Source organism: Martes martes, assembly GCF_963455335.1.
Source record: "Martes martes genome assembly, chromosome: 13".
In the NCBI taxonomy this organism is placed as follows: domain Eukaryota; kingdom Metazoa; phylum Chordata; class Mammalia; order Carnivora; family Mustelidae; genus Martes; species Martes martes.
Window position 1 is genome coordinate 20,637,943 of NC_137901.1, and position 27,623 is coordinate 20,665,565.

The window sequence follows — 27,623 nt, forward strand, 5'->3', positions numbered from 1 at the left end:
TAGGCGGGATTGGAGGAGGGCGTTTGGCCAGGGGTGGGATTTAACAAATTCCTTGGGGACCTTGATTCCCAGGGAAGAATGGCAGTGACCCAGCACGGATTTGGGGACCCAGTCAGGCAGCCCAGAAAAAGGGAGATTATACAAACAGATGTAAAGACCCAGTAACAACATGTGTGAATCTGTCTACGAGGCTGGGACAGGATATGAGGTGCGAAGAATCCAGTTTCAACCAAGTGGTGTATCAAAAAAAGATGCCGTCTCAATATTGGTTTATGTTTATTTTCCACTGACCCTATGGGTGAAGATATCCTTGACCATTACTCCGCCTGAATATGTTCCAGTTCACGTTACATCACCAGGTAATGCAGCTGTAGTCTTGCTCTTTGCTCTCTTCTCACCCTCTCTAGCCCACTAAACTTAACCTTTCTTTGTTTTCTTAGCAAATGAAAAAGTCCACAAGCTATAATACTCAGTTAAGGGGTTCAATTAAACACATTTATTGTGCAAGTAAGTGCTAGTGATTTGAAAATGAATAGAAGCCCCTGCAGGAGCTTATAGTCTAGTGCTATGTGCCAATAACTGGTGCCTTTTCTAGATCACTCAATATCAAGATTGGAAATAAAGAACTGTGTTATATGTGCTGGGAAAAGCACAAGTCGGGGACTAGCTGGGACTGTTATTGGCATGAGCTTAAAAAGTTAGACATCTTTATTTACATTCCACCTGAATGTCTTTTTAACCTGTCCTTCTTTAAGATGACTTTTTTTAAGATTTTATTTATTTATTTGATAGAGATTACAGGTAGTCAGAGAGGCAGGCAGAGCAGAGAGGAGGAAGCAGATTCCCGCCTGAGCAGAGGGCCCTATGCGGGACTCGATTCCAGGACCCTGAGACCATGACCTGAGCCGAAGGCAGAGGCTTAACCCACTGAGCCACCCAGGTGCCCTAAGATAATTTCTTAAAGGTTCTTTTCATAAACACCAGTATTAACATTTCTCTTACTATCTTTTTCTTTCATCATGGACATATAGAGCAAATGTTTCCTAATGAGGACATAAACTAAAAATAAAAGACGCTGAGAAAATGTAAAGGAAGTGATCAAATATATTGACCTAATTCATGGATCAAAATAATTCTACTTTGTTCCTTCACAGGTTAAGAGTTATGGAGATCTCCACAAGGATTTGGAGAAGAGTCCCAATAATTATTAAAATTCTGGACTAGATCTATTAGGAAAGGTAAAGAAATCTAAAGTCTTACTAGGAAAAAGGAGTTGTAATGGTTTACTAAAGCTTTTCAAATATAGATGTCAAGTAGGTGTTATGCCTTGCTGGAGAACAAGAGAAAGTAGATTTGTGATCCAACCTAGAGCTTAAATGAGAGTTAACTAAGACACTGTTGCGGTAATTAAACTTTAAGGTTTATTGAGGCAGCTCTTTGGAGAGTTTTCTTATTTTTATTTTATTTATTTATTTTTTAAGATTGTACTTATTTATTTGACAGAGATCACAAGTGGGCAGAGAGGTGGGGGGACTCAGGCTCCCTGCTGAGCAGAGAGCGCTCTGCGGGGCTCTATCCCAGGACCCTGAGATCATGACCTGAGCTGAAGGCAGAGGCTTAACCCACTGAGCCACCCAGGTGCCCCTGGAGAGTTGGTTTTTTTTTTTTTTTTAGGGAATTTATTTATTTATTTGACAGACAGAAATCACAAGTAGGCAGAGAGGCAGGCAGAGAGAGGAGGAAGGCAGAGAGGCAGGCAGAGAGAGGAGGAAGCAGGCTCCCCGCTGAGCAGAGAGCCTGATGCGGAGCTTGATCCCAGGACCCTGGGACGATGACCTGAGCCCAAGGCAGAGGCTTAACCCACTGAGCCACCCAGGCGCCCCCCCTGGAGAGGTTTTTAAAAGTTGGATTTAAATGTGTCATTTCAAGAAAAGAACTAATGTTTCTGGTCATCAAGTAGTCCCACACTGTTTCAATCACTTTTGCATATATTTACTCACTTAATCCTTATAATGACCCCATGAGGTAGGTATTACTATCCCCAATCTATACAGGTAAAAACTGAAGTTCAAAGGTCAAGCAATTTATTCAAAATAATATAGTTGGTGGTGAGTGGCCAAGTTAGGATTTGAATCCAGCTGTGTGTTGTCACATTCCTTCCACCATCCAAGCCAGCTTCCCCTAACTGAAAACTAGATAATGAACCAAAGGACCAATGAGACTCAGTTTTCTGAACTCATTCAGAACAGAAATAGTATCTTACTCAACTGTTTTGCCACACCTACCTAATCACTAGTAAAGAGTTTTGTAAATATGTTCATATTGAATTGATTTGAACTTGATCTTGTCTGAAGAAGAGACATTTAAACAAAGATACCAATGAAGAGGAATCTGTCATTCATATTTGGGAAGAATGTTACAGGCAGAGGGAACAGCAAGTACAAAGATCCTGAGGTAGGAAGATGCTTGGTTGTGTCTGAGGAACAGCCAGGTCAATATGATTGGAGCTGAGATGGAAGAGAAGACAGAAGTTGCCTTTGGAGTGGAAGCCAAACGTCAGATCATGTAGTGCCATCGCCCTCACTTTTAAAAGACTAATTCCAAAGAACACATGATTAACAGATTATGATGCTTTACAAGAGAAAAGAAGCATGATGAAGCTGTTGGAAATATTAATGATTTCTTGAATAACTATTATGTGCCAGGTATTGGGATAGGACATTTAAATGCGTTATCTCATTTAATCCTCACATGAATTTTACAGTTAGTTATTATCCCAGAAAATGGAAAAATTAAGTAATGTGGTTCATAATTAGTGGCAGAGACAGGACTTGAGCTTGGTCTTCTTGAGTCCAAAACCTACTCTTTGTACTATACCACATTTTCTCATTTGAAAGATTATGATTAGGGAAGAAGCCATTCATTCATACACTTAGCAATTATTAAGTAAAAACTTGATAAAAATAAGTATTGTTCATTACAATGTAACAGATATTATAAAAATAGTACTAAAATGTAATACAACATTTTAAAATTGTTTTGTATGGTTCTTAACAGTTGTCTGTTTTACAACTTTGCAGGTAGATGGACTATAAGGCACTTGCCCAAGAAACTGCTCAAGAAGTTTTAGACTACAGTCAAGACACATCAGGCTGGAAAGTGGTTAAGACTTCAGTAAGAAAACAAGTTAAATATGTTTCAAGATTTTATTTTTTAATGAGAAGCGATTCATAAAGACTTCTAAAAATATTTTCTTTTATGAATCAAAAAATGTATTTTTACTTTTTGTTTGTTTGTTTTTATTTTTCTTTTTTTTCCATATCTGACAGCTAATTTATTTCTGGATTTTTATTCCCCTTTGAGAAAAAGATAACTGTTTCCAGCAAGGCTTCTAAAAAATTCCATGGAAATCTGTAAGTACAATTTCCCTTTTATAGCCATTTTGAATTTGGTGGCATTGATATATCTAGAACTCAATGCTACTTCATTAGATGTAACGTTGCTTGATAGTGATCAGGAAATAGAAATTAATTATAAAGTCACTGGGTTGAAATATGATATTAATACATTAGAGCAATTATATACCAACTAATCATTTTCAAACTTGAAGATAATCAGGAAAAAAAAGTCAAGTGAATAATTCATTAAGGTAGGAAATTTCTAACTCAAGAAATAATTACTATAAAAGCAGATTGGTATTTTCTTGATCATAGGAGTATTTTGTGGCCCTTCAAACATTTCACCTTTCCATTAAATGAACCACTACAAAATAAAGTTTATCCCAGTTTACTTCTCTGGCTGATCTAAGTATTGTTTTCTGAAAGCTGCTTTTAAGGACATTTTTGAGCATAATGTTATTTCAAATATAATTACACCAAGAGAAATTGTGCTGACATTTTTAATCTTATTCTTTTTTTTTTTTAAGATTTTATTTATTTGACAGAGAGAGAGAGAGGGAGATCACAAGTAGGCAGAGAGGCAGGCAGAGAGAGAGGGGGAAGCAGGCTCCCCGCTGAGCAGAGAGCCTGATTCGGGGCTCGATCCCAGGACCCTGAGATAATGACCTGAGCTGAAGGCAGAGGCTTAACCCGCTGAGCCACCCAGGTGCCCTTTAATCTTATTCTTAAGAGTTGTTCATTCACCGCTCATGATATCACATTAATGCAAATAGATCATATGTTATCGGAATCACTTTTTTCCTTGTTTTTATCTTTTACCCTATAGGAGAGTCAACATAAGCTGTTTACTGATCACAAGTTGTGCTTCAGACCCCCGAACTGATAAAAAATCTTTACCCTTTACAGGTGGACCTGTGTGTGGTTCACAGCCTGCTTTCACAATTCAGCAGTTTTATGATTTTGTCCTGCACTTAGCCAGGGACAGCTAGCTTGAAGTTCTGTAGCTAGTCACTCCTCAGAAGGAACAGTTGTGGGCATATAGATAGTCTTCCAGAACAGCAGCAAAGAGTATGATTTTATTTTAAAGTGGTCAGAATTTTTATGTGTCAGAGATCATATTTCAGTCTCCTAGGCCAGTAAGACTTCAGCTCTTTGTTGATTAATCTATATTCAGCTTGGAAAATGCTTGTAAGTCACCAACCCATGTCTTGCATTGAATGCTTCTAAAATAGACAGCCTAGTACATTCACTCTGGTTGTTTCTGAGCAGGGGCAGCCCAGTACATCTAGTATGATTGTTCTGAGTAGGGGCAGCCTAGAACATCTGGTATGATTATTCCTAAATAGGAGCAGTCTGGTACATCCAGTATAATTATTCTGAGTGGGCAGTCTTTTACATTCACTCTGATTACTCCATAGTCGTGGCAGCCTGGTACATCCAATAAGAATGCTCTGAGTATGGGACGCCTGGGTGGCTCAGTGGGTTAAAGCCTCTGCCTTCGGCTCAGGTCATGGTCTCAGGGTCCTGGGATCGAGTCCCACGTCGGGCTCTCTGCTCAGCAGGGAGCCTGCTTCCTCCTCTCTCTCTGCCTGCCTCTCTGCCTACTTGTGATCTCTCTCTCTCTGTCAAATAAATAAACAAAAAATCTTTAAAAAAAAAAAAAAGAATGCTCTGAGTAAGGACATCCTAGTGTATACACTCTGATTATTCTGCAGAGAAGCAGCCTAGTACATCCAGTCTGATTGCTCAGAGAGGGGCAACCTAGTATAACACCCTTCCGATTCTTTTAATTAGAGACATTCCAGTACATCCTGATTGCTCTGTACGGGGCAGCTTGGGACATACAATCTGGTAACTCCTAACCAGGGCATCCTAGTACCCATTCTGATTGCTCTGAGTAGGGGCTGCCAAGTACATCCCCTCTTCTTTAGGTAGACACAGCCTGGTACATGCTCTCTGATTGCTCTGAGTAGGGGTATCCTAGTACATCCATTCTAATGACTCTAATAGGGGCAGCCTAATGTGTCTGCTCTGATGGCTCTGAGTAAAAGCATCCTCATACCTCCATTCTGATATCTTGAATAGGTGCAACAGAAGGTACCCACTCCTCTTGCTCTGAGTGAGAGCAGTCTGCTGCATATGCACAGCCCTTCCGCACCCCAACTCCCCCGCCAGAGATGAGTGTGATCTTACGTTGTTCGTCTAATTGTATCTCTCCCTACTTCTGGTCTTCTTGTGCTTTTGCATTAGTTCCACATAATTCTTCTGATTGTTCACTAACAAAAATTTTTTTTTTCAAAAATTTCTCCACATTTTATTCCAAATGAAATCCATTTTCTCAGGCACAGCTGAGATGCTGCCGGCTCATTTTGTCTTGCCTTTGCCCCTGAACAGAACCTATGCACTACTGCCTGAGCTGAGTGACACCTCCATCCATGAGCAGAAAGGGGACGTGAGGGTGGTATTGGGGAGAAATGGTACCATGGCTTCAGCTTGCCCCTCTTGTGGGGGGAAGGGGAAATAGGCCCCAGTATTGACTGCCTTGGACAGAGCCCTCACCCTATCAGTAAACTCTGGGTGGGGATAAGGAAGCTCCAGTCTTCTCAGCAGTGCCTTCTGGGCATAGAGTATAGTAGCGTGAGTTGAGGGGTGTGAGAATGAGAGATGTCAGTATCCTGCCTCTCCTAGGATGAAACCATAGCCCTAGACTGGGAGTTAATGGGGGAGGGAGGTCCTCCTTGGCTTCCGGGGGTGAGGAGGTGTTGGCTAGAAGCCGATTGTGGCTCAAATGCTACAGTCTTTTCCTACCTAGATTTAGTAGATTTTCTTGAATAATTGTTTCTCCATTTCCTGCATGCCCTTAGTTCATTTTCTAGAGAATTTAAGTAGTTGTTTCTTTAATTTTCATCAGTTCTTTCACTATGGAGGAGGGTTTACTAAAATCTTTACATAGCTACTCTGGAACTCCCACCTCCAACCCTAATAATCACATAGGATATGACAAAAATATGATCACTAAAAACCCGTGACTATTTTATCATCTTATAGGCACTTCCCCAAGTTTACAACTCTAGTGTGCCAAAATAGACACTTTACATTATTTTTCCTCCTCCCTCATCCTCCTACTTACTTTCTTGGCATTCATTCACAAAAATCATAGAAGACTATAGGTGCCTTGGAGACATTAAAATTAGTATGTTGATACAAATCCACACATTTAAAGGTTTCCGCTGCAGCCTGAAAGCTTTGTGAAATGTATGGTCTGTAAAAAGTGTAACTTAATGTATACCAATCTATCAGTTATTCCATATACCAGCTAAAGTTTTTCAGAAACTGTAAAAGACAAGAGAAAATAGTTAAAATATTTTTAATTTGACCTGAAGTCACTTCACGGTGTAATGAGAACAAAGCTTTATTATAAGTCATAATAAAATATCTAATGAGCTGTTCATCTTAATGATCAATATATATAAAAATATAGTTCTTAGATTCAAGTATGACAAAATTGATATCTCTGAAGAGCCTTGAACCCAGTGGATACTGAATTGTTCATTGAGTGATAGACTCAAGTACTCCACTTGATCTTAGCCAAAAGGCCAAGAAGCGATTAGACTCAAGTACTCAATACACGTAAGTGTTTTGTGTTTTCAAAGAGGCTTGATATTTACATGTTTTTAAAAGCCACAAACTCTAATATACCTCCAATTAGTGAATTAAGAAAAGGTAATTTTTGAGTAGTAGCCTATCCTCTGCCCAAGACACAACTTTAACTATGTTTTATAATCTTCCAAAAAGCAAAATTATTTTTGCCTTATAGTCATATAATACCTGTAACTTATACTTTTCTAACCTTTATGAATGACTGGAAAATAAACAAATCAGCCATTGAGTAGATGGCCTAAACCAGGGGTAGAAAGTAAGTAAATATTTTAGGCTTTGCAGCTGCTCTGGTCTCTGTTGCAACTACTTAGCTCTGCCATTATTTATTGTGCTGCTGCACAATGCATAAATGGATAATACATTTTTGTGCCTTATAGCACAAAGACACTAACATTAGTAGACAAACAATACATTAATGAGTAAGTATAGCTGTGTTTCAATAAAACTAATTAAAAAAACAGGAAGTAGTCTAGACTTGACCCATAGACCATAGTTGCCAAACCCTGTCCTAAACAGTAGATACGAAAAATCTCAAATCCTCGAATGCTGATAAACTTACATACATGTTAGGGACCCTTCCCTAAATCACATGAGATAGTCAACTCTTTCTTATAATACAGACTTTGTGTTAGATTACCACAAGTGAAGCTAAGCTATGATGTTGGTTAGGTGTAGTAAATATGTTTTTGACTTAAGAAACTTTCAACTTACAATGGTTTATCTCAGTGTAACCTCACTGTAAATCAAGGAATATCTGTATATATTAGTTAGAAATATAAAAAGGTAAAAAAAAATACAAAAAGGTTCAAAACTTTTTATCTTCAAAGTTTATAGTATAATTAAAGGGAGAACAGATTAATAAAAAAATCCATGGTAATATATATAAATCCCTTCATAGTTTTGTACTTAAATTTTAACTGTATTACATTTGATTTCTTTTTCACAGGACCTGATAATTTTTCAGGTTGTTTTCTCACATCTTACTCAGAGCTTAATAATAAACTCTTAAAAACTTTATAGATCTGAAGAAAGGAAACATTACAAAGTAAGGAAATTTGAGGGGCGCCTGGGTAGCTCAGTGGTTAAGCAGCTGACTTCAGCTCAGGTCATGATCCCACGGTCCTGGGATGGAGTCCCACATCAGGCTCCGTGCTCAGCAGGGAGCTTGCTTCTTTCTCTGCCTGCTGCTCCCCTGCTTGTTGTGCTCTGTCTTTCTCTCTCTCTGACAAATAAATAAATAAAATCTTTTAAAAAAAAAAAAGGAAATTTGAGGCTATCTCATAAAGAAAATTAAGGACTAACTGAGATTTAAAGAGAAATTAACATACAAAGAAATAGTCAAATGAATTCCTTATTTGTTTGCCAAATCATAAAAACAAAGTTTCAGTTTTCATTTATAAATATGACAATTATTTAGACTAATAATAGTATTTGGTTTTTATCTCATTTCCCCCAGTACTTTTAACATTTTAGAGGTTTAGAAATTTTGATTTTACTTAAACCTATCCTCTCAGTTTGAAAAGAATCATTAACAGGGAGAAAAGGACAGCCAGTATCATTCAGACTTCATTTTTATTCAACAACCTTCTGCTAAATAGTGAGTTTTAATCCAGTTTTCTCACATTGTCTTAATTCAATTGATGGATAACCATATCTAATTTCAGTGATGGACTTATCCAAGTCCTGACATCTTAAAAATGAATGAAATTCAAAAGTCACTGTCTATGAACAAGGTTCAGTTGTAACACAGACATGCCCAATCACTCTATATTGTCTCTGGCTGCTTTACTGCCACCCTAGCAAAGCTGAATAGTTGCAACACAGATCATGTGGCCAGCAAAGTCTGAATTATTTACCATCTGGCCTGAAAAATTTGCTGACTACTGCTTTAGACACATTACATCCTTTAATTAAGAATTGGGGCTACAAGATAATGTGTAACCACACAAACTTCTCATCAGTTACTTTGGCTTATGATAAATACGGCAGGCAAATATTTATGAAAAAGATTTTAGAAAAATCCTAAAAGAAAGTAGCCCCCTCTAAAAAGACAACTATAAACAGTATAAATAAGGTTTGTAGAAAAATACATTTTGAAATGATTTATATTAATTATTACAGTGATTATTTAAATAAACCTGGCTACTTCCAATTGAATATTAGTGTTTTGAATTGCTGATACTACTTTCAAGTGTTCTTTCCTGTTTGCTAAATTAGCCTTCTTTTTTTTTTTTTAAAGATTTTATTTATTTATTTGGCAGAAAGAGATCACAAGTAGGCAGACAGGCAGGCAAGGGGTGGGAGGAAGCAGGCTCCCTGCTGAGCAGAGAGCCCAATGCGGAGCTTGATCCCAGGACCCTGAGATCATGACCAGAACTAAAGGCAGAGTCTTTAACCCACTGAGCCACCCAGGTGCCCATAATTTTATTTTTTTAAAAAGATTTTATTTATTTATTTGGCAGACAGAGATCACAAGCAGGCAGAAAGGCAGACAGAGAGAGAGAAGGAAGCAGGCTCCCTGCTGAAAGCAGAGAAATTAGCCTTCTTTATACTATGATAGCATTATATTTTGAGCTTAGGCAAAGCTTGTTTAATTTTGATTTTCTCTATTTTGTTAACTACAGATATCGTGTCGAAGGAATAATTCCAGAATCAACATCTAAACTGTCTGATTTCCTCTACAAACCTGAAAACAGAGTTACATGGGATAAATCACTGAAGGTGTACAATATGGTACACAGGATTGATTCGGTAATTTGTTGTCTGATATTGGATTTTTACTATATCAATATATGTTTGGTTTTATTGGTGATTTGAGCATATTAAACCTGTATGATGTAGACACTGATGTCTACATCAGTGTGATGTAGACCCTTCATATTTTATAGGCTCTCATTGAAAGCTTTATAAAAGTCTTAAAACTTCCCTCTTTATTAGTCAAAAGTTTAATTCTAATTAGCTTGATTCTGTTGTAAAGGCTTAGCATGTCCTGAATCTAGCTGGCTTTTGCAGATGTGTGTCTTTGGTCTTGAGGGTTTTTTTTTTTTTTAAAGATTTATTTATTTATTTGACAGACAGAGATCCCAAGTAGGCAGAGAGGCAGGCAGAGAGAGAGGAGGAAGCAGGCTCCCCGCTGAGCAGAGAGCCCGATGTGGGGCTCAATCCCAGGACCCTGAGATCATGACCTGAGCCGAAGGCAGAGGCTTTAACCCACTGAGCCACCCAGGCGCCCCAGGTCTTGAGGGGTTTGAACTTTATGTATTCATCTCCTCCATTAGGTGGAAAAACATTGTTGATTTTTCTATCCTTGTTGATAGGAAATCAGTAGATTTATCTAAATTATAATACGTTAGATAACAGGAATAATGCAGACACATACTGTAGGGAGTTAAGAGCAAACAGCACGTAACTTTTCTCAAGAGTAAGGATACAGTATGGAATAAAGTAATATGATTGTAGTTTCAGCAATGCTTTATCTCAAATACTTTATTTCAATTAAATAGTTGAAGAGGAAGAATAAAAACAAAGAAAAGAAAAATACAGGTAATTAGAGTAGAAAGTTTAAGTCATAGAGGTGAGAGAAAAGAAGACTGAATTTAAGAGAGAATTAGGGCAGCACACTATAGACCTCTTATTTATTAAGACTGCTGTACTTTGTGGTATGCACATTATACCTCAATAAGCTGATTTTTTAAAAAGATTGTATTTATTTATTTGAGACAGAGGGAGGGAGCATAAGTGGTTGGGAAAGGGTAAAGGGAGAGGGAGAAGCAGACTCCCCACCAAGCAAGGAACCCAGTGTGGGGCTTAATCCCAGGAACCTGAGATCATCACCTGAGCCAAAGGCAGATGCTTAACCAACTGAGCCACACAGGTGCCCTTCAATAAGCTGTTTTGAAAAATTGAGTCATAAAGCAGACTTTTAGGATTTTCACAAATAATTGCATTTGTAAAATTCCAGGTCTTTGGTCCTTTATGTCTCCAAGCCACATTCCACACATCAAAACAAATGTCTCACATATCTGCCATCACTTTATCATTTACTTAGATTCTGTAGGTGAGGGTGTCTGGGTGGCTCAGATGGTTAAGCATCTGTCTTCGGCTCAGGTCATGATCTTCGAGTCCTGGGATGGAGCCCTACGTCGGGTTCCCTGCTCAGCAGGAAGTCTGCTTCTCCCTCTGCTTCTCCTCACTGCTCCTGCTCTATCTCTCTCTGTATCTCTCTGTCTCAAATGAATAAACAAAATCTTTAAAAAAAATTCTGGGGATGGCTGGGTGGCTTAGTTGGTTGGGCGGCTACCTTCAGCTCGAGTCATGATCCCAGTGTCCTGGGATCGAGTCCCATATCGGGCTCCTTGCTTGGCGGGGAGCCTGCTTCTCCCTCTGCCTCTTCCTGCCACTCTGCCTGTGCTCGCTCGCTCGCTCTCCCTCCCTCTCTCTGACAAATTAAAAAAAAAAAAAAAAAGAAAATTCTGTAGGTTACCTTTGCCTCCTTTTATTAAATTTATTTTAAAGCTTGGGATTGGGGAGAGGTTGTAGAAAACCCAAGGAAAGTAAATGTTTCATTTTGTAGGAGGATCCTGAAGTTCTTACCCACAAAAAAACACCTTTCCACTACCCTCTTGGGATTTAAACATTCAGTTTGAGAAACATAGTCCATCAGAAATTAAAATTCAAACATTGGACTGTTTCTTTCATGACTGATTGTACAGTTCAATTCATACTTCATATATTTCTGCTATTGCTGCAAGTCAGCTTTAATAATGGAAAGAATACTAGATTTGGCATCAGAAAAACCTGGCAACAGATTCAGAGAAATTATGTGATTTGCCCAAGGTCACCACAGCCAGTACGTAGTAGAATCATGGCTTAACACTTGATCTCCAGATTCCAAATTCCGTGTTGTTTCCAATATACTGCGTATCTCTAAGTAGCATTACACTGTAAGAAATACTTTACCTTCCTATGACTATAATAGTATGAGTCTCCAGGTATGTGTTTTAACTGATTCATTCACCCCCATTAGTGAGGGAAGGATTCCTGCTCTAGGGCTATGGGGGTGATCAAACACATGTCATCCAACACTAGACAAATCCGATCAACAGCAGTGCATTAATCCTTAGTCACAGCCTGGGAGAGGAGGACTGTTCCCACTTTGTTAAATTGGCATTTGTTAAATGGAGCAGAGGGTCCCAGATGGTGAGCCACGTTTCAACAAAAGACCACAAGAGAAATCAAAATGAGAAGTTTATTACTCACAAGTCCATGGCACACCTCTAGGAGCCACGTGGGGAGGTCAAGACAGGGTGCAGGCAGAGAGGTAGGATCTGAGGCACCACGGTGCTAAACCAATGTATTTTTCAGAATATATTGTATAGCCAGTGTGGACTGGTAGAGATAGTATTGTCCTGGGAATCAGGAACATGGGTTCTAGTTCTGTACTGACCTCTAGTTTTGCATGATTTAATCTCTTAGTTTTCGATTTCTTCATCTAAAAATTTAGAGTAGATGACAAGATTCCATTCTAAATTTTCTGTACTTAATTCCTGACTAGATATATGATTTGCAAATCATGTTTCTCCCATTCTGTATATTGCCTTTTCATTTTATTTATGGTTTCCTTTGCTATGCAGAGCTTTTTAGTTTGATGTAGTCCCACTTGTTTATTTCTGCTTTTTTTACCTTGCACTTAGAATTATATATCTAATGTTCCTCTAACACAGAAAATGCAAGCTGATTTGATGATAAGTTCTTATAGCTTCAAAGCCCTGCTTTTTCTGAATAGTAGCTAACGTATGCAGTGAAATTCTTTGGGAAGCGATACAAAGAATAGATATCAAATAACTGTTGGAATCTTTATGGTTTAATTTGTTCCAGGACACATTCATATGTCATACCATTACACAGAGTTTTGCCATGGGCTCAATTTCCCCCCGAGACTTTATCGACTTAGTGTACTTCAAGCGCTACGAAGGGAATATGGATATTATCAGTTGTAAGTTGAAACATTTTGCCCACATTTGGAATTAGTATGAGACATTAATAAATGTGTTTTCCTTTAACCCACAGTTTGGAAAATACTGTATTTTCAGTTTTTACTTTTTTATTTACTTAGTGAGACCAATAAACATATGTATAATACAGACAAAGAATCCTAACATTTTACCCAATGCTGGAGGTGCCATTTACATCAGTCAATAATTATGGCATCTCTTGCTTGGTATTTTTGTAGCTTGTACCATGCTACACTGGGTATAGACAGATACTTGCAGGCAAAAATCTCACAGCATATGTTTAAAAACTACAAGACACAGAGTTAATCTTTGGATATATTATGTTATATTTGAATTGTATAGAATGGGCATATCCAGTAAGTGATAAAATTCCTGAAGAAATTTTCATTAGATGAATCTTTACATAAATGTGCTTATGTTTCTTTTAGAAATTAGAGGTTTTGATATATCCTTTGCCCTTCCAAAAATGTATCACTAGGTAAAATGCAAATGTGTAATCATTTCCTAACTTGCTTTATTCACTTAAAACGTACCAGTTCATATCACAGTGTTCTTTGGACTCAGATATATGCAGTAACTCCTGGTGAAGGGACTTGGTAGGACAGTAGCCTAGAGCCCTGTTTTTCTCCAGATTTCAGTTAAATGTCACCATTCCTATCTGAATAGCCTTCTCTAGTGTACACTTCTTGGGAGTAGGACAGTTAAGTGCTGTTAATTATTATTTTCCAGCAAGGTTTCAGTTGCTCTGCTCTGTCTCTGAGCCTCTAAGTTTCAGAGTCCAGACTGCGTCATCATTCTGCTAACAGCGCTCACTCGAACACAGTTCTGTGGCAGCATGCCAGTAAGGCCTGAGATTCAGCGCTTCTCTGTAGGTGTGTCTTGTAGTGTCACACAGTTGTCATTGAGCTGTCTTCTCCTTACATGAGAGCACATAAATTTTATTCACCATCTACAGCACAAAATACTGTGTCTGAATTGTAGATCTGTTATTTTCCATATTTTGAAGCAGACCATTTCAATCTCATTTTTAGTGTCAAAGGGAAGGTAAGAAAGAATTACGGAAATTAAAATAAACAAATAGTGGTAGTACTCAATGACTCAGTGATCAGTACCAAATCTGCTTTGAGCAATTTTCTTTAAACGAATTTTTGATGAATACTGAGTTTTCTTCTTAATGTTCTTCCATTTGTTGTTGTTTAACTTACTATGCAGCTTGCTTTGAGCTAAATATTTTGTGTGCATTATTTCACCAATGACAAAACTAAAGTTCACAGAAATTAAGTTACATAGGTAATAAGCACCTGAACCAGAATTAAATCTCAAGTCTTCTGACTTTCCAAAATCTGTGCTGTCATACCATATGCCTCACAAAAGACCCATACTTGTTTGTGGAATATAACAACAACAACAACAAGTTTTAAAGAAAAACAAGGACAACCTCCATATTTTAAACAGAGAAAAAAATACATTAAAATCACCTCTGGCAGCACCCCTATGCCAACACAGTAGGCTCTGTTAAGAGGTAAATATGTCATGAATGTGGAAAATGCATTCAGCCACATTCGTCTCTTAAGCTGTTCCTAAGCTAGTGTTTAACATTGCATTTCCCAGAGAATTGATTGCTTATATTAAAATCATATAGAAAAATCCATCTTCTCCAACAAAAGCAGGATTCAGTTGCACAGAAAAAACAAATATATATATATATATATATATATATATATATATATTTTAAAAGATTTTATTTATTTATTTGACAGAGAGAGATCACAAATAGGCAGAGAGGCAGGCAGGGGGGGGGGGGAAGCAGGCCCCCTGCTGAGCAGCGAGCCTGATGCGGGACTCAATCCCAGGACTCTGGGATCATGACCCAAGCCAAAGGCAGAGGCTTAACCCACTGAGCCACCCAGGTGCCCAAAAAACAAATATATTTTTAAAAAATAGTTTTAGAGTGTATGTAATTATCATAAACAATCATAATCAAATCACCTCCCTTTTACATTCACATACGATATAGTTATGCTGCGTAATTCCTAAAACAAGCTGTACTGATTTTTAATTATACGTTGAATTAGCTATAGGGAATTGGCAGAAAAGAACTTTTTTTTTTTTTTAAGATGTATTTATTTATGTTACAGAGGGAGTTCAGGGGGAGGGGAGAGAAAATCCCAAGCAGACTTCATGCTGGATTTGGAGCCTGTCCCAGGGCTCAGTCCCAGGACCCTGAGATCATGACCTGAGCTGGATGCTTAACCATCAGGTGCTCCAGCAGAAAAGAGCATTTAAACTATCTTTATTGATAGACAAAATAACCATGTCAAATATTTTATTTAGAAGATGATTAACATGTACGTAAATGTTGAATCACATATATTGTACACCTGAAACTAATATTCCACTGTATGTTAACCAACTGCAATTCAAATAAAAACTTAAAATATAAATGAGTAGATTAAAAAGAATGTAGTCTTTAAAAAATAATGATAAATAATGATTAACCAAAAAAAGTATCTATAAACCCACTATCCTAATGAAATAGTCTTTTCCTTTGTGATTTCTTCTTTTGCTTCAAATCTCAGAGAGTAACTAAATGATATTTTTAATACTTTTTCTTGTATGTAAAAGGTAACAGTATCTTTAGAGATAATAGCATGAGAAAATTTGAGAAGACAGTAGTGCTTATACTGGCATTTTCTCAATTTTGGTCTGTATACAAGCATATTACAAACATGTTGGTATATATGTATAAAACTAATATCAGTACTGATAATAACTAAATTAAATTAAATGCTATATCATCTGTCTTTTAAAATATGCTATTTGAAATAGAATCTTTGTGAAATAGGCTTCATTTTTTTTTTTTTTTTTTAATCACGTAGCTAACAGTGTGGATTTTCCAGCATATCCTCCATCTTCAAGTTATGTCCGTGGTTATAACCATGCTTGCGGCTATATATGTTCTCCTCTGCAAGAGTAAGTGTTACTTGCATTTATTTATTTTATTTTAACAAGTGTTTTAGCTCAATCTGTTATTTCTAACTCGTTGGTAGAAGTGTGTGCCAGCATATTCTGTTAGGAAAAAAAAATTGCCCCTAAGTGCAATTAAAAAAATAATTTTTATAAGTATTTTCATCACCAGAATGGATAATTCCCTATAAAGTATGATTTGAGGTCTCTGGGAGTAGTCACACATACACTTTCTCTCTATCCCCTCACCCCCAGTGAACCTTAACTTGATGACTTATATTTCTCCATTTGAGTTACTTCTGTGAATTATTAAGGACTTTTTGTAAATTAAAAATACATTTTCCTAGAATCATAATACACTCACATTTCTCAGCAATGAATGTTTTACCTTAAATGCATTCTTTCCAGTGGACTGCCTACAAATACCTACAATAGGTAAATTTGGAAAGAGCTAAAGAAATCAGAGGAGTCACTGCCTATAGGTGACCAGTCTAGGGATGAATGGTAACATAAAGTACATATATTTTGTAAATGTATGTACATTAATTTAATACATTCCTTAAGTTTTAGTTTTTGCTAAATGATTTTATACAAATAATAGCTATTGGCACATAAAATCATATAAAATTTTATATTGGCCAGATTGAACCTCTCATTTGGAGGAGAAAAAACATGTAAAGAAATTCAAAATCAAATTACATTTTAGACTGTATTCCTTAATGTTTTCTCTGTGAATAAGAGAGCTGAAAGAAATTCATAATTATGTACATTAATGGACAGGATCATTGATGCAGATGGTGACATTGGTGGTCTTTTTACCCACCTGTCAATTTTGAATCTATGGTCAAGACTTTATTCTCCATAGCAGAAGAAAACAAAACAAGGGAAGGATTACTGCTTCAGGTCAATTGGATAAATCGGTGGTTGGCAGGGACTGTAGTTGGAAAGCTACACATTCTGATGTGTGTTTTACAGGCCAAGTCCCCTTTTTGCATCTTGTCAACTTTCCCTTTCCACTGCAAAAAAAAATGGGACAAAAGATTGATGTGGATATCCCATCAAGGGTGGGAGCTCTGCCTAGCATGCTGTTAGAGGAAAAGATACAGTCTCATCCGTGTTCTCAGAGAAAGGTACTGACAAAAGTGATTCTCTTGTACCTTCTCTTTCCATGCAGCACAATATTTTGGGGAGCCAACATTTGTAAACAAGTTATGTAGTAAACATATAGAACTTATTATCAGTAGTAAAGGTACTGTTTAGTAAATACTGGAAAGGTTTTTTGAAGCATGTAAAGCCCTAGCAAACTCAAATTGAGATTTAAGACCTTCTTAACAGCTAGTGAATATTCTCAATCTAGCCACCTGAGGTGCTGTAAAAATAGTCTACACTCTCCATAGACAAGAGTATAGGAAAATGGACACATAGTTTGCTGGAGGAGTGGTCTTCATATCCCTGCAAAAGAATTTTGTAAAACTGTACTCTGCCTTGCACATTTTTAAGTGGATATTAAAATTTTTCATAGGATTAATTATGAGAGTGCAATTTTCAGCACTCTAAATATTGACACTCTTAAAAAAAGTGTTCTGTCATTCTTGTAAGCATACCCTATAAACTCTAAATACCCATAATAACTAGAAACCTACCATAACTATCAATTTCAAAATACATACAACCTCAGTCAGAAATTTACATCACTGATTTCTCCTTATTCCCACATTCTTTCTTTTTTCCTCATATAATTTAATCCTAATAGAATATATTTTATTATTTGAGTTCTTTTATTCTTTTGTTAATCACCCTGTCATTTTTCTTTGAAAAAAATATTTAATTTTAAAAATCCATTTTATTTCCTGTGACCTTAAGTATCTTAATGTTACAAAATATATGTGTGCACTAGATTAAATTATTATTACATGATCAAAATAAAAAATATATTACCAAATGTGATGTGACTATTAAGTATAAAAGCAAAGTTATTGAAAACACACCTTTTATTATTAGCAAAACTTAGATAGCATTTATGTTGTGCCAGGAACTTTATAAACAATTTACATATATTGATTCATTTGGTCCTCCCAATAACCTCATGAAGTAGGTAGTACTACTATCTCCATTTTGCAGGAAAAAAAATGGAAGTCCAGAGAGATTAAGTAATTTTCTCGAGGTTAAACATAGGTAATAGCAAAGCTCAGCTTCAGACCAATGCAAACTGGTTCCAGAGTCCATGCTTCTAACAATTACAATTCATTTAATTGTGTATTAGTAATACTAATAAAATAAGATAGCTTGGGTGTGGTACAAAAACAATGAATCTTGGAACATTAAAAAAATAAAAAGAAAAGAACAAAACAAACAAAAAAATGAGCTAGCACTTACTATTGTCTATTCCTACCTCACATTTTTATGAATGTAAGCAGTGAGAAAATTTGTTTGCATAAATAAGTGGGTTAAAATGAAAGGAGTATAATTCCAGGACTTTCACTAAATGCCTTTAATTATTTTGTGTTATATACCATAAAGTACATAGTGACCTATAATCAAAAAATATTTTTAATGACCTATCAGCTGTCAACCAAGTTAGATCCTTAAATTTTATTGAAAACAAAGAATTGACATGACTTGGTAAGGATTTGTTACCCAATCATTAGTCCTTCACTTTCTGTCATTCACTTTTTTATATGTCAGGGTAAAACACCATAGTATCATTTGGTACTATTCAGGGAAGATGACAGTACCTTTGTTCTGTAAAGCAACAGAAGGATGATATGGACAGGCTAGTGGGAAAGAAGAAGCCTACATTTCCATCAGATATGGTCTCAGATCAGTTTAGGGAAGAGGTACATATGGAAGTTAGAGATTTGAAAATTTATTCCTTTAAACGTTATCCATCCTCTTGTACCCTTTGGAAAGTCTTCACATACTCCAGTTTGAAGATTACTGGGTTAGAATATAAAATACTACAGTCTTCCTAATGTCATTTGGAAAGAATATTTCAAAATGTTAAATGCACAAAACCTTTGACCTAGAAATTCCATGTATTTGTAGAAGTGAAAATAGATACATTACAAAGATGTTTTATTTCAGCTTTATTTATAGTGGCAAAAAGTGAAGAAGACCAAATGATAATCAGTAAAGGACTGGTTACATAGAGAATGAGATACTATATGCAGTCATAAAAAACAAACAGATATGTATGTATTAACAGAAAGAAGTGCATGATATCCTATTAAGAGGGAAAATAAAACTAGTTGCAGAAATATATTATCTCATTTTTGTAAAAAAAAATGTATGGGGTAGGTATAAATATATATGTATGCTATCTTTGTATATACAGAGATAATAATCTAAAAAAACCCAGTTAAAAGTATAAATAGTGGGGGAGGAGTCAAGATGGCAGAGAAGTAGCAGGCCGAGACGACATCAGGTAGCAGGAGATCAGCTAAATAGCTTATCTAACCATTGTGAACACCTACAAATCCAACGGGAAATCGAAGAGAAGAAGAGCCACAATTCTAGAAACAGAAAATCGATCACTTTCTGAAAGGTAAGACCTGCAGAGAAGTGAGTCCAAAGCGACGGGAAGACAGACCGCAGGGGGAGGGGCCGGCTCCCGGCAAGCGGCGGAGCAACGGAGCACAAAATCGGGACTTTTAAAAGTCTGCTCCACGGAGGGACATCGCTCCAGAGGCTAAACCAGGGGGAAGCCCACACGGGGTCAGCGTAACCCCAGGTCCTGTGGGGTCACAGAAGGACTGGGGGTGTCTGAGTGTCGCAGAGCTCGCGGGTATTAGAGCGGGGAAGCCGGCTACAGAGACAGAGCCGAGGAGTGAGCTCTCAGCCCGGGGTTACCTTGAACCAGTCACAGGCTGGGTGAGCTCGGAGCGCAGCCGGAGGCCACGGAGACAGAGTGACTGAGCACTTTTCTCCAAGCGCGCGGCTGGAGGCCAGGGAGACGGAAGCAACCTAGCGCTTTTCTCCAAGCGCGATCGATTGAGCGCTTTTCTCCAAGCGCGACCAGAGGCCAGGGAAGCAGAAGTGACCGAGCGCTTTTCTTCAAGCTTGAGCGATTGAGCGCTTTTCTCCAAGCGTGACCAGAGGCCAGGGAGACGGGAGTGATTGGGTGCTTTTCTCTGAGGACACACTGAGGAGTAGGACCCCGAGCTCTTGGCTCCTCCGGGCCAGAGACTGGGAGGCCGCCATTATAATTCCCATACTCGGGAACTCTACAGAAAGCGTTCAGGGAACAAAATCTCTCAAAAGCGAACCCGAGTGGATTACTTAGCCCGGCCCCGGGTAAGGGCAGTGCAATTCTGCCTTGGGCAAAGACACTTGAGAATCACTACAACAGGCCCCTCCCCCAGAAGATCAACAAGAAACCCAGCCAAGACCAACTTCACTCACCAAGGAGAACAGCGGAATTCCATAGGAGGAGAAAGCAAATCTTATCTGGACAAAATGACAAGGCGGAAAAACTCACCACAAAAAAAAAGAACAAGAGGCAGTACTGAACGCTGGGGACCTAATCAATACTGACATTGGTAATATGACAGATCTAGAGTTCAGAATGACGATTCTCAAGGTTCTAGCTGGGCTCGAAAAAGGCATAGAAGATATTAGAGACACCCTCCCTGGAGAGATAAAAGCCCTTTCTGGAGAAATAAAAGAACTAAAATCTAACCAAGTTGAAATAAAAAAAAGCTATTAATGAGGTGCAATCAAAAATGGAGGCTCCTACTGCTAGGATAAATGAGGCAGAAGAAAGAATTAGTGATATAGAAGACAAATGACAGAGAATAAAGAAGCTGAGCAAAAGAGGGACAAACAACTACTGGATCACGAGGGGAGAATTCGAGAGATAAGTGACACCATAAGACGAAACAACATTAGAATAATTGGAATTCCAGAAGAAGAAGAAAGAGAGAGGGGAGCAGAAGGTATATTGGAGACAATTATTGGAGAGAATTTCCCTAATATGGCAAAGGGAACAAACATCAAAATCCAGGAGATGCAAAGAACGCCCCTCAAAATCAATAAAAATAGGTCCACACCCCGTCACCTGATAGTAAAATTTACAAGTCTTAGCAACAAAGAGAAAATCCTGAAAGCAGCCCGGGAAAAGAAGTCTGTAACATACAAGGGTAAAAACATTAGATTGGCAGCGGACCTATCCACAGAGACCTGGCAGGCCAGAAAGAACTGGCATGATATATTCAGAGCACTAAACGAGAAAAACATGCAGCCAAGAATACTATATCTGGCTAGGCTATCATTGAAAATAGAAGGAGAGATAAAAAGCTTCCAGGACAAACAAAAACTGAAAGAATTTGCAAACACCAAACCAGCTCTACAGGGAATATTGAAAGGGGTCCTCTGAGCAAAGAGAGACCCTAAAAGTAGTAGATCAGAAAGAAACAGAGACAATATACAGTTAACAGTCACCTTACAGACAATACAATGGCACTAAATTCATATCTCTCAATAGTTACCCTGAATGTTAATGGGCTAAATGCCCCAATCAAAAGACACAGGGTATCAGAATGGATAAAAAAACAAAACCCATCAATATGTTGCCTACAAGAAACTCATTTTAGACCTGAAGATACCTCCAGATTTAAAGTGAGGGGGTGGAAAACAAGGTACCATGCCAATGGACATCAGAAGAAAGCTGGGGTGGCAATCCTTATATCAGATCAATTAGATTTTAAGCCAAAGACTATAATAAGAGATGAGGAAGGACACTATATCATACTCAAAGGGTCTGTCCAACAAGAAGACCTAACAATCTTAAATATCTATGCCCCTAACATGGGAGCAGCCAACTATATAAACCAATTAATAACAAAATCAAAGAAATACATTGACAATAATACAATAATAGTAGGGGACTTTAACACTCCCCTCACTGAAATGGACAGATCATCTAAGCAAAAGATCAACAAGGAAATAAAGGCCTTAAATGACACACTGGACCAGATGGACATCACAGATATATTCAGAACATTCCATCCCAAAATAACAGAATACACATTCTTCTCTAGTGGAACACATGGAACATTCTCCAGAATAGACCACATCCTGGGTCATAAATCAGGTCTCAAATGGTATCAAAATATTGGGATCATTCCCTGCATATTTTCAGACCACAATGCTCTGAAGCTAGAACTCAATCACAAGAAGAAATTGGGGAAGAACCCAAATACATGGAGACTAAACAGCATCCTTCTAAAAAATGAATGGGTCAACCAGGAGATTAAAGAAAAATTGAAAAAATTCATGGAAACAAATGATAATGAAAACACAACGGTTCAAAATCTGTGGGACACAACAAAGGCAGTCCTGAGAGGAAAATATATAGCGATACAAGCCTTTCTCAGGAAACAAGAAAGGTCTCAAATACACAACCTAACCCTACACCTAAAGGAGCTGGAGAAAGAACAACAAAGAAAGCCTAAACCCAGCAGGAGAAGAGAAATCATAAAGATCAGAGCAGAAATCAATGAAATAGAAACCAAAAAAACAATAAAACAAATCAACGAAACTAGGAGCTGGTTCTTTGAAAGAATTAATAAGATTGACAAACCCCTGGCCAGACTTATCAAAAAGAAAAGAGAAAGGACCCAAATAAATAAAATCATGAATGAAAGAGGAGAGATCACAACCAACACCAAAGAAATACAAACAGTTATAAGAACATACTACGAGCAACTCTACGCCAACAAATTCGACAATCTGGAAAAAATGGGTACATTTCTAGAGACATAAACTACCACAACTGAACCAGGAAGAAAGAGAAAACCTGAAGAGACCCATAACCAGTAAGGAGATTGAAACAGTCATCAAAAATCTCCAAACAAACAAAAGTCCAGGACCAGACGGCTTCCCAGGGGAATTCTACCAAACATTTAAAGAAGAATTAATTCCTATTCTCCTGAAACTGTTCCAAAAAATAGAAATGGAAGGAAAACTTCCAAACTCATTTTATGAGGCCAGCATCACCTTGATCCCCAAACCAGACAAGGATCCCATCAAAAAAGAGAATTACAGACCAATATCCTTCATGAACACAGATGCGAAAATTCTCACCAAAATACTGGCCAATAGGATCCAACAGTACATTAAAAGGATTATTCACCACGACCAAGTGGGATTTATTCCAGCACAGCAAGGTTGGTTCAACATCCGCAAATCAATCAATGTGATACAACACATTAATAAAAGAAAGAACAAGAACCATATGATACTCTCAGTAGATGCTGAAAAAGCATTTGACAAAGTGCAGCATCCCTTCCTGATTAAAACTCTTCAAAGTGTAGGGATAGAGGGTACATACTTCAATATTATCAAAGCCATCTATGAAAAACCCACTGCAAATATCATTCTCAATGGAGAAAAACTGAAAGCTTTTCCGCTAAGGTCAGGAACATGGCAGGGATGTCCGTTATCACCACTACTATTCAACATAGTACTAGAAGTCCTAGCCTCAGCAATCAGACAACAAAAAGAAATTAAAGGCATCCAAATCGGCAAAGAAGAAGTCAAACTATCACTCTTTGCAGATGATATGATACTGTATGTGGAAAACCCAAAAGGCTCCACTCCAAAACTGCGAGAACTTGTACAGGAATTCAGTAAAGTGTCAGGATATAAAGTCAATGCACGGAAATCAGTTGCATTTCTTTACACTAACAACAAGACAGAAGAAAGAGAAATTGAGGAGTCAGTCCCATTTACAATTGCACCCAAAACCATAAGATACCTAGGAATAAACCTAACCAAAGAGGCAAAGAATCTATACTCAGAAAACTATAAAGTACTCATGAAAGAAATGGAGGAAGACACAAAGAAATGGAAAAATGTTCCATGCTCCTGGATTGGAAGAATAAATACTGTGAAAATGTCTATCCTACCTAAAGCAATCTACACATTTAATGCAATCCCTATCAAAATCCCATCCATTTCTTTCAAAGAAATAGAACAAATAATCCTAAAATTTATATGGAACCAGAAAAGACATCGAATAGCCAAAGGAATATTGAAAAAGAAAGCCAAAGTCAGTGGCATCACAATTCCGGACTTCAAGCTCTATTACAAAGCTGTCATCATCAAGACAGTATGGTACTGGCACAAAAACAGACACATAGATCAATGGAACAGAATAGAGAGCCCAGAAATAGACCCTCAACTCTATGGTCAACTAATCTTCGACAAAGCAGGAAGGAATGTCCAATGGAAAAAAGACAGCCTCTTCAACAAATGGTGCTGGGAAAATTGGACAGCCACATGCAGAAAAATGAAATTGGACTATTTCCTTACACCACACACGAAAATAGACTCAAAATGGATGAAGGACCTCAATGTGAGACAGGAATCCATCAAAATCCTTGAGGAGAACGCAGGCAGCAACCTCTTTGACCTTAACCGCAGCAACTTCTTCCTAGGAACATCGCCAAAGGCAACAGAAGCAAGGGCAAAAATGAACTATTGGGATTTCATCAAGATCAAAAGCTTTTGCACAGCAAAGGAAACAGTTAACAAAACCAAAAGACAACTGACAGAATGGGAGAAGATATTTGCAAACGACATATCAAATAAAGGGCTAGTATCCAAAATCTATAAACAGCTTAGCAACACCAAAGAACAAATAATCCAATCAAGAAATGGACAGAAGACATGAGCAGACATTTCTGCAAAGAAGACATCCAGATGGCCAACAGACACATGAAAAAATGCTCCACATCACTCGGCATCAGGGAAATACAAATCAAAACCACAATGAGATACCACCTCACACCAGTCAGAATGGCTAAAATTAACAAGTCAAGAAATGACAGATGCTGGCGAGGATGCAGAGAGAGGGGAACCCTCCTACACTGTTGGTGGGAATGCAAGCTGGTGCAACCACTCTGGAAAGCAGTGTGGAGGTTCCTCAAAAAACTGAAAATAGAGCTACCCTATGACCCAGCGATTGCACTACTGGGTATATATCCTAAAGATACAAACGTGGTGCTCCGAAGGGGCACATGCACCCGAATGTTTATAGCAGCAATGTCTACAATAGCCAAACTATGGAAAGAACCTAGATGTCCATCAACAGATGAATGGATAAAGAAGATGTGGTATATATCTACAATGGAATACTATGCAGCCATCAAAAGAAATGAGATCTTGCCATTTGCGATGACGTGGATGGAACTAGAGGGTATTATGCGTAGCAAAATAAGTCAATTGGAGAAAGACAACTATCATATGATCTCCCTGATATGAGGAAGTGGAGATGCAATGTGGGGGGGTTCGGGGGTAGGAAAAGAATAAATGAAAGAAGATGGGATCGGGAGGGAGACAAACCATAAAAGACTCAATCTCAAAAAACAGACTGAGGGTTGCTGGGGGGAGGGGGGACGGGAGAGGGTGGTGGGGAAATGGACATTGGGGAGGGTATGTGCTATGATGAGTGCTGTGAAATGTGTAAACCTGGCGATTCACAGACCTGTACCCCTGGGGATAAAAATACATTATATGTTCATTAAAAATTTTTAAAATTTTTTTAAAAGTCAAAAAAAATAAATAAAACAAAAAAAGTGTAAATAGTGATGACTAGCTCTGGGGAACAGAATAATTATGAAAATTCTGTATTTAAATTTTTATAAACATACATTAATTTTGTAATTTAAAGACATTAACAAAATGTCAAAAAGGAAAAGATGACTGAAGACTATAACGTATAACCTGACTAAATAGTTTTATGTAAAATGCCTATGAGTGCAAATCACTCTGCCCTTTTTTGTATCCTTCCTTCTTCCCTTCCTTCGGTAACTGTCCTATCATAAGCACTTTGGAGGAAATCCATGGTGAATGAGACAGGAATCCTGCTTTCTATCGACTTGTAAATTCAGTAGATAAATCTAAAAATCTCTTTTTTTAACTCTTCCTTTGTTTACAGGAACCCAGCACATTCCAAACTGGTGATGTTTATTCAGACAGAAATGAGAGGAAAATTGTCCCCATCAATAATTGAAGCAACCATGCCTTCCAACTTAGTAAGCTTCATCCTCAATGCAAAGGATGGAATAAAGGCACTCAGATCTCCAGTAGGACGTGGATACCATCATAGTGGTCACTCATCATTCCTAAAGAAGAAGTGAGGCCATAGAAAAGCACGTGTGGCAGTTACTGCAGTTACTTCGAAGTCAGTATGCATAAATCCTGTTAAACTATTCTAAACAATATCCTTGTACAAATTACAGAAGGTACTTTGTGGAAATAAGAACTCATAATTGAAAAAAAAAAAAAAGAACTCATAATTGTACAAGAGAATAGCATTAAATATAGTTTTAAATCTCATATAATAATGATGTTCATAACAAGTGTTCTTTATTTTTTTTTAAAGATTTTTTTTATTTATATGACAGAGAGAGGGAGAGATCACAAGTAGGCAGAGAGGCAGGCAGAGGGAGAGGGGGAAGCAAGCTCACTCCTGAGCAGAGAGCCTGATGCAGGGCTCTATCCCAGGACTCTGACACCATGACCTGAGCTGAAGGTAGGGACTTAACCCACTGTGCCACCTAGGCGCCCCCATAACAAGTTTTCTTAATGTCCTTTTATCTATTGCTTTTTTTCCTACCTGGAAAATGCTCTGCAAAAAGATCAGTAAGAAAACATACACAGAAGTTAGCACTAATTAAAAATTAAAATATATTTTAAATTGTTTTTTCTTTGCTTACTGCTTAAATTGATCATTGTAGGAGACATGAACATAACACTTGAAAAGAATTCCAGTAGAATGTATGAAGAATGATATTTAAAATTTAAAATTGAATGAGTCATGAATCAATTTCTTGTTCTGGCCAAGATGTAGTAACCCATTCTTCCCAAATCCTTTCTTTTTTTTTTTTTTTTTTAAGATTTTTGTTTATTTATTTGACAGGGAGAGACACAGTGAGAGAGGGAATACAAGCAGGGGGAGTGGGAGACGGAGAAGCAGGCCTCCTGTCAAGCAAGGAGCCCAATGCGGGGCTCAATCTGAGAACTCTGGGATCAGGACCTGAGCCGAAGGCAGCCACCTAACGACTGAGCCACTCATGTGACCCCAAATCTTTCCTCTTAAAACCAAAAGACTCTGCATATAAGCATAGGAAGATTCAAGCATATATAAAAAGAAGAAGGCAAACTGCTTAGGGACCTTAGGACTTGAGGAATGACATAGCAGTCATTGTCAGGGTCTCCTTATTCCCTTCCATATATTCCAGACAGCAATCTGGAACCACCACCAGGCAGGAATGACAACAAAAGCTTCAAGAAAAAGCCTGTTCCTCATAGCTGTAGGAGTATCTATGAACAAGAGGGTGGCCCAATGGAACAAGATCTACAGCAGCCAAACATCAACCTAAAAACTGCGCCCCTACCTCTTTGGTTTCATTCGGGCAAAGCAGAGAGATGATCTTACAACCAGCTTGTTTCCATCCCACAGAAGCAGCTGGTGGTGCTCTGACAGAGTTGAGAAGTAGCACTATGAATCCCCTGCCAGGTGGTTTAGGCTGACCCAGCAGGGAACTGATTTTCCATCTTCCTCCCAGCAAAAGAAGGT

The 27,623-nt window shown here is 37.8% G+C and overlaps 1 protein-coding gene across 1 annotated transcript; it reads left to right on the forward strand.

The window, feature by feature from the left end:
* The first annotated feature begins 312 nt into the window (after positions 1–312).
* On the forward strand, positions 313–26,379 carry STARD6 (StAR related lipid transfer domain containing 6). The gene is made up of 8 exons (XM_080822212.1): positions 313–359; positions 1,155–1,238; positions 3,081–3,174; positions 3,364–3,413; positions 9,683–9,809; positions 12,936–13,053; positions 15,952–16,045; positions 25,980–26,379. Exons 3-8 carry the CDS (start codon positions 3,085–3,087, stop codon positions 26,179–26,181), a joined length of 681 nt encoding a protein of 226 aa, XP_080678338.1. The 5' UTR covers positions 313–359; positions 1,155–1,238; positions 3,081–3,084; the 3' UTR covers positions 26,182–26,379.
* Positions 26,380–27,623: the final 1,244 nt, after the last annotated feature.